Here is a 10956-nt window from a genome sequence, read left to right on the forward strand (position 1 = left end):
CAAAAAAGTTGTTCCATTGGGCGTTCATACTGGTAGTTGTATAAATCAGAAAGTTAATCATAAAATATAAACAATAGGTGTTTGCTAAAGTGAACAGAGTAAACTAAACTGGTTATCCCTACCATTAGATCCTCCTTCTCTGTGAGGAAAATCCCCTAAAAAACCTGATTCAGGAAAAAAAGAAGAGACCTCACGGAAGTCCAAATGAAGGAGAGTTCCTCTTCCAGGACGGACAGATGATTTACCAGGACTACTAAACACGAATTAGCTAATCTAACTGTACAACTACATGTTTGAATAGTGTTCATCTAGATAGAACTGGAGGACAGCTGGGGGCACAAGACGAGCCAGAGGTGAGGTCCACTGCCAAGAACAGGAGCACAGACGATCCACCTGGAATCTGAAATCTCTCCCGCTCTCCCGGAGGGGAAAGAGGGACAACATATGAATCGCACTGTACCAAACAAGCATAGAGAACTAAATACAAATAATTAATATAGAATAGAGGGAATGAAAATAGAGCACAGAACCCCAGTGCACCATACTTTCCCCAGCTTCAAACTTCTAGCAGCCTTAAAACAACTAATTGTTATTGAATTTTAGTTCAAACATCTGCCACATTTGCCCACGCTGGCTTGAGTGGACACTCAGTACTCTGGCTCGCTTGGCAGCGGAGCTCGCTAATTCGCTACGCAGTCCGCGGGCAGCTTGTTAGCTTGCTACACTTTGTACTGGGCGGTTGGACCAGACCACTGAGTCCCCACTCAAACCAGTGTGGGCAAACACAGATGGGCCACCGTGGAACCCGCTGACAAACCCACCTGGGGCCCACCAATTTAGCCCAAAGGTAAACCATATGGGACCCACATTGACAAGTTTGCTGGGGTAATTAGAAAGTGATCAGAAAGTATGGGGTTATGAGGAAGGACACTCAGCTGACTAATTAATCTCTATACCATGGGGGCCCAAATTTTTTTGCTCAAAGGGCCAAAATCTAAATGGGATCCCAGTCGGCGGGCAAAATGCACAGAAAACTGGGATCCAAATGAAAGACGTGGAGCTGGTCTTTTGACTATATCCGTTGGCCGTTGTCGCTCCATCTTGGTTGAAAAAGCCGCTAAAAGCATCAGAAGTGACCGTGAAGACTCTTGAGAATTTCTAACTCAAAAAAGCCCAGGAGTGAGTCAGTTGGAAGTTGTTTCACCCATAGCCACAGGGAAAAAAAGTGCTAACAGTGCCACCCTGAGACTGAAAGTATATTACAGCTGTAGAGTTTTGGAACACCATTGAGAACCAATGGGAAATGGGTGAGGGGTTTTAACCAAACACTCCGCAGCTTCTGCAACCACGACTTGGTGGGCCAAAAGATAACCGTTGGTTGGCCAAATTTGGTCGGCAGGGCCCACTTTGGGCACCCATGATCTATACCAGGGGTATTCAAATCCAGGCCTCGAGGGCCGGTGTCCTACATGTTTTCCAACCAACCTTCCATTGAAGCTCCTTATTGGCTAAACATACCTGACCCTGGAAATTAGCAGCCAATAAGGAGCTTCAATGGAAGGTTGGTTGGAAAACATGAAGGACACCGGCCCTCGAGGCCTGGATTTGAATACCCCTGATCTATACCATGAGTTAAAACAATGTCCAGGGTGTGCTTGTTTAATGTTTTGTTTGAAGCCAACATTTCCTAATAAAGTTGCAAATGTATTTCCTAGACAGTCACCAGACTCATCAGCATGAATGGGCTAACATCCTGAGGTTCATGTGTGTGTTGATATATGTGTGTTTTCAGGGCAGTCCGAAGCCTTTGGGCCAGGCATTCGCAAAGCCGGAGTTTAAAACCGTGGAGCAGGTCTACGAAAAGCCTCGCCTGAGTTTCTATGACATCAGCAAAGGGAGAGTCTCCGCCGGAGAACTGCTGGCTGCCTTCGAGCTCATCGAGTTTGACTACTCCGGTTTTGGAGAGGTGACGTCTGTTCATTCTCAGCTGATGAATGAGTCTGTAGGAAAGTAATGAAAATCTGTGAAGGCAGAAAGAATTTATGAAATACTTAGTTTAGTGTCAGCATTGATTCTGACTTTACAGCTTCGTTAGAATGAAGTCAAAATAAACTGATATTTTTACTACGTTTGTGTGAAACCTTTGAGGGTAAAAGTCTCGTGAGTCTCACTAGAGTCTGAACTTCATCAGTACAAAACTTGATGTGGCCACAATGTTAGACTGAAATAATCTAAATTAAACTTTGTACTTTTGTTGTTTTATCTTGATTCACCTTAAATCTCGATCCCAGCTGTCCTTACGGGTCTGCGGGAAAAATGATCAAACCTGTACAGCAGGTGACCTTCATGAAACATCAATGTTGTAGACCGCTCAGTGAACCGTAGAGAGAAAATGTTCATGTTTATCTACAGGCGTGCTGCGGCGACAGGTCATAGTGAACACTTCTACAACACATAAGGGTCTGTGAGGGCGAAGTAGGTGAGGCGCAGGCGTGTCGGACAGACTTTTCATTTTTTAACCCCCCAAATCCTGCAGATTGAACAAGGATCCCGTTAGTGGTGTTCATGTGATGCATGTGGGTTCCTTGCTGCAGCCTGAATGTTAGAAATGAGACAATCAGTGAGTAGTTTGTGTGACTGTCCTACAGACACTTACACATCAGGTACTGCATGACATGTATTGGGAGACGCTGCCAGTGTTTGGCAGCAGAGCCCCCATCAGTGTGTGAATGGGTGAATGCGTCTGTGACTGTCTGGGCCTTCCAAGGAAGGTAGAAAGTGCTGTACAAGTATATACGCCATTTACCATCTACTCAGATCTTCCTGAAATGTGTTTGATAAGTTCTCCTTTATCAGCTGTCTGTAATCATTTCCTTGTGAAAAGTCTAGGACCAGGAATCGATACAAAAAAATTTACCTAATTAATTAGCGGGGAAAAAATTAATAACAATTAATTTTGATTTTTTTTTTTATTTACAGTATTTGCTGACCACATATTATCTACAAATAATAACGCAATGAAATTTACATGACATGACAATGTGCCGGACCATGGATCAAATAGTTCTCTTTTTGTGAAAAAGCGATCTAAGCCAAAAATATATAAAGATTAAAGTACTAAAAACCATTTGAAAATGTATTTCTTTTATAAATGACCATGGTATAAGTGGGAAAAGAACCCAATGAAGTGTTTTAATGCAGGCTGTGGATGACTGCACCACTTAGGGCATCTCAGCTCCCAAATCCGGCTCCTTGATTGGACACAGCTCTGAGCTGCTGCGACTGTGCGTGGAAATCTTGAACCGGATTGAAGATTCAGCGCGCTCAATGTGTGCCGATTTGTACGTGGAGCTCGCGACCCGCCTTAAAAACCCGCGTAGCAACGTGCGCTCACGTGCGCTCCAGACGAATGGGCAGGATTTCTACGCATTTGCATTGACTTTTCATTGAGGGTGTGGCTTGATTGCGAGCTGACTCAGCCGGCGTGGAAACACCTGCGCTCATCTCACAACAACTGGAAAACGTGAAGGATGTTTGTGTCTTGTTTGTACTCCAGCATAAATCGTATTAAAACAAAAAATATATTTCCCTCCAACATTTTTTTTTTTTTTCATTTTCAAACATTTTTGAAAAAGCGCCAGTGAGCCGCAAGGCAGTGCTTAAAGAGCCGCAGGTTGCCGACCCCCGACTTAGGGAAAGAGAAAGGCTGCTGCTACGAGAGGTGCCATTCATTTGCGTTAATAAATATGAATCAGATAATCATAATTTGTTAATCGCATGCGTTAATGCGTCATGATGCACATGCCAAAAAAGACTCATCCTCGTTTTCTAGCTCTATCTGTTTAGTTGTAGTACAGCAGTGAACAGGGTTTGGCTTTTTCAGTTTGGCATCTAACTTTGTATATGTGACTCCTGGCGCCTCTATCCTATATATCTGGGGTGTGAAATTCATTCGCACAAGGGGCCAGAATCCAAAACACACTTTAGGTCGTGGGCCGAACAGGAGAAACATTCATTGAACACTCTAAAACTAGATTTTTGAAACTTACATTTTTTTAACATAATCATGATATATATATAGCATTACCTACAATAATGCTAGTGCAGATAGCTAAAAACGCTGAAGTTAATAGCTAAAAAAGCTGAAGCTGATAGCCAGCTAAAATATTAGCTGAATGACAAATTAACCTAAAAAACTTAAAAAAAGCTTAGATTAGCCAAATAAGCTAGTATGTAGCTGAAATATTAGCTAAACTCCAAAATAGCCTAAAAAAATCTTAGTAAATGCCAAAATAGTCCAAAAAGCTAACAGAATGACAATTTTTAAAACTTTAAAACTGTAACGTTTTAACATAATTATCAATAATATAAAGGCAGGAATATTATTCCAGATTAAACCTTAAATAACTTTTAATATTTTACCCTCCATAAAAATATATTTTGTCACCATTATACAAGTTAGTAATAACTGCAAGATAACATCGGGTCATTAATAACAATAAAATAAAATGATCTGAAGGTACGGATAGAATTACCCAGAGGTCTGGATTCGGCCCTCATTCTTTGACTTAAACACATGTGCTATATATCATTGGGGTCAACCCCATTCAGGTCTATGTGACTAAGACTTTACCTGTGATTTGATTTCACTGGATCTCAGGTGTGTTTCCAATTAACTCTTCATGTACTGTCCTCTGGTCTTCTGGTAGCCCCTTCTCCCCTTCAGCGTGGACCCTCAGGACCTGCAGTTTCAGGAACAGGAGAGGTTCTTCAGCATCCCAGAGGGAGTCCGCCCCGTCCTGAAGACCTTCAGGATCGAGGTGGTTTTGGCAGAACCCATAACGCTGTTTCCGTGCTCCGGATGAGTCCTGGAGTTCTCCCTTCTTTCCAGGTGCTGTTCTGGGGGCTGCGCGAGCTGAAGCGGGTGCAGCTTTTTGAGGTGGAGCGTCCCATGGTGAAGGTGGAATGTGCAGGAGAACCACTGAAGTCTGAGGAAATCCAAGACTACAGGACCAACCCAAACTTCAAACAGATGGTCGGCTACATGGACGTGGTCTGTTTCTGTGTGAACTGAACTGTCGTAACTTCTTGTGTTGTTCACTTCTCATTTGAGCTCATGGAGTTCAGGCTCCGCCCAAATGGAGGGCAGGTCTCCAACAATGGGCGAACTAGAAAAGCATGACAAAAACCCAAATTTACATCTTTAAAGCCCCCCTCTGGTGACAATGGTGTTTTCTAAGTTCTTAAAATGTATATGTGGCATTTTTCTTATGAAAAAGAGCAAATGTAATATGAAATCATTTTGTTTTTGCATTTCTGAGTATTTCTCCTTTTAAATCTCTGTCAATCAAACTGTCGCAGAAAACCTCAGTTTGAATCAATGAGCCTTGCTTATGTCATGAGAGCTCTGGAAAATCACCAGGCTCTACTGAGCCTCTAGATGTGACCACGGAAATGCTATCGGTCAGAGTAACCACTCTGGCTCTGATACTTTGTTAACATCTTCTTGATAATCCTCACTTATATTCCATGGTAAGTTATTTAAGCCATAAACTGACCAATCATATGCCTCAGTAAAAGTAGGCGATATTGCGTCAAACATTTGAAACATTTGAATGACAGATTTTCCTGAGCTATCAGTTGAAGGGGTGTGGCTTTCCAACCAGCTTACTCCTGATTGGTGAGAGTGGTTGCCACGGAAACGGTTACTCCTACCAACTCGGACCAGTCACTACTTGCTGATGATATCTGGCTCCATCATGATGCTGTATTGCAAATTTGGTTGGAGCCAGAAATAAACAATTTTGTATGGATGACATCACTCCATTCAGATCTAACTCAGTCAGTCACTCAGACTCAGAAATGTAGTGGAATCAGAAAATGAGTTTTGAGTTCAATTTAAAAATAAAACAACACATTTGTTTAACAATATGAAAACAAGTTTCCGATAATCTGAAATAAAAGTATTACAAGCACAAACTGCAGATTTCTGAGGAACTTTTTCTGTTGGGTTCAATCAGGAGCTGCCAGAGCAGTCCTACCTCCACCCTCCTCTGACGCTGTTTGTGGTGGAGCATCGTGCATTTGGACATCTTGCTTTGGTTGGAACCCATGTGGTCCTGAACCTCATGGAGTACGGCCAGAGAGATGCTGAGGAGACGGAGAAGGAAGAAGACGGCCACAAACCAATAAGAACCAACAAAAGCACCGGTAAGGGGTCCATCCAGGTCCTTTTTCAAACATTTTCTAAAGTTAATTTTGTGTCTCAGTTATTCACAACATTCACTTATTTCAATCAGAAGTGTTTTGTACAAGTTGCTGTAAGTCTCAAACCCTCTGGTAGTCTTAATTATTATCTTTATTTTATTTAAAAAAATATCCAAATGTTTTCATTTTTTCCAGAAGAAGCAGAAGTTTCTTCAAAGCTTTAACCTTTGTTCCTCATTACCTGCTCCTCTCCGCAGTGAGGAGAGCTTCAGAGAACGTCAAACCGCTGGCCTCAGTGAAGAACATGCGACTCAGCGCGCTGACTGTAGCTCATTCAAGAATTCCTGTGAGTCACAAACCAGGATCTGATCCGTGTCTAAAGGATGAGCTGATGTTCCAGCTGTCACTCACAGATGCCTCTAAAGAAGATGTCAAAGAGAACTGAAGAACTGGAGGAGGAGGAGCCAGAGGAGGAGGAGCTGGACTGGTGGTCCAAATACTACGCCTCCCTGGAGGAGCAGGCACTGGAGGTGAGTATAGAGAACCAGAGCTGATTGGTGTGGATGAAAACCGCTAAAGAATCCATGAACTTCCAGACTGAGGAGCAAGTTGGAACATCAGAAATGAGGAATGTTTTGATGGTTTAAAATAAACGTTCAAATTAAACAAATGTTTTAAAACATCTAAGAAGGACTTTGGTTCATATCCTTGAAAGAAAGAAAGAAAGAATTTGGAATTTACATGGTCCTTTAATAAATCACATTAAAACAAGGAGACACTGTACATTAGAATAAAAGAAGCTCCATTGCAGAAAGAACCCCCCAAAACAATAAAAAGAAACAGAGCAAGTAACAGTGTGTAAACCAGTAAAGAAATCAAAAATAAAACACAATGTCATCATCATCCCCAACACGACACAGAACTGCCTCCAGAGCCCACGTAGATTTAAACTTTTGAAAGTCACTGATCAACTAAAAATAACCAAATTCAACTTTCAAACTGCTTTTCAGTAAAGTAAAAAACATAAAAGGAACATTCATACAACCAACCGAGAGTAAAAAGTTCTTTTTCTTTAACCAAATGCCAAGTTTAGCCATTACTAAAATAAAATTAAGTAAAGTGTGAACATATTTTCTACGGACAGTGTACTTGGGACCAAACACAAACATTGGAAAGAAAACACCTTCCTTAACCTGCAACATCGATCTTCCCAAGCTGTAAATCTCCACTGGAGATCGGGTGCACGTTTTTCAACTTGTACAAAGACCGCCAGCGTCCTTTTAGAGTACGGCCCGTGCCTAAAACCTCAGTCCACTTAGAAGATTTTATGTTCTTCAATGACTGAAAATGTCGGACCTTCACACAGGAAGTATACAGTGTCTTCTTTGCCATCGTCTCAAATTCTCCATCACCTGTTTGACCAAAACAAGGCAATTTATCCTCATTCTCTATCCAATCCTCAGCATCAGAGGAGACAGTCAAAGATGGGAAAACGTATTGTGAGGAACATTGTAGCCGAAGAAAGCTTTTCCATAGGACAGGAACAGATTTTATGACATCCTCCACCACTTTAGACAGCATCCTGGGTCACAGAAAAACACGTTGACTCATAGCTTCCAGAGATGAAGCCAGATGTCCCAGCTTCACACAACCAACCTCCTGTAAAGCTGATCTGACTGAGTAAGAGTTCAGAAGGTCTGAGGCAAAGTATTGAAAAATAAGGGTTTCTCAAGTATTCACAGTCCGGGAGCAGCAACTGGAGCCCGCGCAAACTTAAAGGCAGTCCAGGCTTTCAGGACTGGATAAAGGGGGAGGGGCCACTCAAATCCAGATGTCCTCTAGTCACAAGGAAGAGATGTTTGTCATATCCAAGACCTCCAGAGCGTCTCACGAGGATCCTGGCAGTGTCGAGCCTTCGCATGCCGCTGTAACACAGGAGCCGTTAGGCAGTCTGCAGTCTAAAGCTCATCAGTCTGGATGTACCGTCAATTTAACTCTGCACCCCCCCTCCCCCCAAGAGAGCGGGAGAGACAGGGAAGCTTCTCGAATCCAGTGTTTGCCGCACAAAAAAAGTCGGTAAGGACGCACTGCACTTTGGCAAGTATAGATCCCATAGACTGTAAAAACAATGGACAGATCGAGCACTGAGGTCCCCCATTGGAAATGCATTACTTCCTCTCCTCGCGAAAGTAGGCCGCCGCTTTCACCGTCAATTCCTGAAACGGATACCGCCATTTGCAAACAATCTTCAGCGATTGGTCTGAGTCATAGCTGAGTCATGGAATCTACAGGAAGTACCGTCGCCAATCAGGAGTGAGTTTATTGCAACCGTCTGTCTCTTTCCACGCCTCGACCACGAGACCGCGGATGTAAACAGCTTCAACTTTAATAACGGCGGCTCGGGAGAATTGTACAAGTCATTGTTAAAGTCTTTGAGGGAGAACCATCCCAACATTTGATTCTATCAGCGGTCCTTTGGGATTTACTTACATTTATTCCTTTTTGTCGAGATAAAAGGAGCATTTGGGTGACGTCGCTGGAGAACTGCGCGTGCCCCTCTCGCGCGCGCCGCAGCTTTTCAGTTGTCATTCCCGGCCAGGTTATAGTCTGATCAGATGCACGTGAGAAGCGCGTTCAGCGGTATTTAAAATAAATAACCATCCTAACAAGTGAACAGCCGGATCTTTTTTCTGTTTGAAGATACCACCAGGTCAATGTTTGTCTCGCGCTCCTCAGACGACTGCGTCTAATTCAGGTTGAAGCTGGAAAATTCCGGTGAAGCTTAAACTTTGGTTGATGATTTTATGCGCACGTATGCAACTTATAATTTATAAGCTACAATCAAAACAGTGAAATAAAGAAAAACGAACGTTAAACAAACAAAAAAGTCCAAAGCACATAACCTCAGAGTGAAATCTATTTCTACAGAGTAAATCCTCATCTAAAAATGTCGACAGCATGCTCCTCTTGTTGTTTCAAACTGCTGCATCGGTACATTCCATTGAGGAAAACAACAGTAGGACAATGATTGGTACATTGTTGAATTGTAAAGTAGGTGTTAAAAGGTCTTCACGGACCCATTGATGAAGTCTGTTCTCATTGGCTACCCGTCATCTGTCAGTCAAACCCCCCAGACGGTCGACGTCAGACCCACAAACGCTTATTGATCCATCTGATTGGTCAATTTATAACTCTAATAACTTGTGATAATGGAAAAAAATCTTTTAAAAAAATTAGGATTAGAAAAAAGAAGTTAATCAGAAAGCAGCAGAGGAAGAATGATTATTCTGAGATATAAAATGACTGAGAAATAACTGTCTGTTTCTCAATGTAAGTCAATGGGACTTTGGCCTTTTTGCAACCCAGTGGTACTTCCTATATGGAACACGGAAGTAGGGGGGCTTGCTCTGTCCAGTTATTCTTATACAGTCTATGATAGATCCCTAGGAGGAGAGAGAACCAGCAGCTTGTGGCAAAGCATCTAAGCCACTGGATTATTAGTGATCAGAATCGGGCACGAAGCAGGAAACATGCCCCCAAAGAAACAGCTCAAGACCACTTTGTTGAAATGAGGTCCAAGTAAATACCAAAAATGTCTATAGAATTCCACAGTAAGCCCGTTCCATCCAAGAGCTTGTCCAAGTTGTTGTTTTATTATTTTTTCTGGCATCTGCAAATGAAATCATTAACAAATGTAAAGATTAAAAATAATTACCATGAAGGTCTATTATTATGATGCATTTCTGTCAGCAGGATGCTGAGACGATGGAGATGGAGGAACAAGTGGAGACAGGTACAGTTATGACTGCAGATGTTTCCACTTCTGAGAACATTTCACATGCAACAAATCAAACCTCTATTAACCAAACCAAACTTGATTAATGTGAAAAACATCAAACGCTGGTTAAATCAATAAAAAAAAGCCCAGAAGTTAGAAATGTTCTCCTGTGTGAAAGGATGGATTCATAGTGAGAGCCAGTATGAGGCAGTTTCAGCATCAGCTGCACTGTGCTCACGTGTCTTATGATTCTCAACTCTTCACGTTCCATCAGTTTCATAAAGTGACTCTTCTCACTTTTATGAGACAACAGCGAACAGTTGTTTAGCATTTCTTAAAAAAACACTGATCAAAGAAAAGCATCAGTCTCAACTGTCCCTATGGTTGAATACGGGCGTCTGTGGCAGAAAAATGGTCAAATCTGTACAGAGCACACGGGTGATTTTCAGGAAGCATCAAGGTTAGAAACCGTCCTGAACTGTAGAGAGAAAAGGTTCCTGTTTCTCTGCTGGTGTGCTGCAGGTGCCAGGACATAATGAACCCTTCTGCAACACGCCAGGGTGAGTAAAAGGGGAGTAGGTGAGAAGTAGGTGTATAAGGTATGCACGAGAATGGTTCCGTTTTCTTGACGTCCTTTGAGCTCAAAGGAACTGAAAGACTCACCCTGAAGTTGCAGTTGCTCTACTCTACACCCCTGCACAGAGCCAGACACCCAAAACCCAACAAAATCCATATAGGTCAACCTACTATACAGGTCAACCGCCCATGTGGGAAAACCCCCACTATAGGGGTCAACCCCACTACAGGGGTCAACCCCAGTGTATGGGTCAACCCCACTATGTTGGTCAACCCCACTGTACGGGTCAACCCCACTATAGGGGTTAACCCCAGTGTATGGGTCAACCCCACTATGTTGGTCAACCCCACTGTACGGGTCAACCCCACTATAGGGGAAAACCCCTCTATGCGGG

At 42.6% G+C, this 10956-nt stretch overlaps 1 protein-coding gene across 2 annotated transcripts in view; it reads left to right on the top strand.

Annotated features, from left to right (window-relative positions):
- fer1l4 (fer-1 like family member 4) overlaps positions 1-10956 on the top strand; it is a 38137-nt gene that overhangs the window by 14576 nt on the left and 12605 nt on the right. The window contains exons 23-29 of one of the 2 annotated variants that reach the window (XM_036211988.1): positions 1793-1966; positions 4710-4820; positions 4892-5053; positions 6021-6210; positions 6465-6553; positions 6621-6737; positions 9958-10000. In XM_036211988.1, the coding sequence (XP_036067881.1) occupies positions 1793-1966; positions 4710-4820; positions 4892-5053; positions 6021-6210; positions 6465-6553; positions 6621-6737; positions 9958-10000 (886 nt within the window). The remainder of the gene's footprint in view (positions 1-1792; positions 1967-4709; positions 4821-4891; positions 5054-6020; positions 6211-6464; positions 6554-6620; positions 6738-9957; positions 10001-10956) is intronic. The other variant, XM_036211989.1, reaches the window with a different exon arrangement.

This window comes from Oryzias melastigma, linkage group LG5 (assembly GCF_002922805.2).
Source record: "Oryzias melastigma strain HK-1 linkage group LG5, ASM292280v2, whole genome shotgun sequence".
Taxonomy (NCBI): domain Eukaryota; kingdom Metazoa; phylum Chordata; class Actinopteri; order Beloniformes; family Adrianichthyidae; genus Oryzias; species Oryzias melastigma.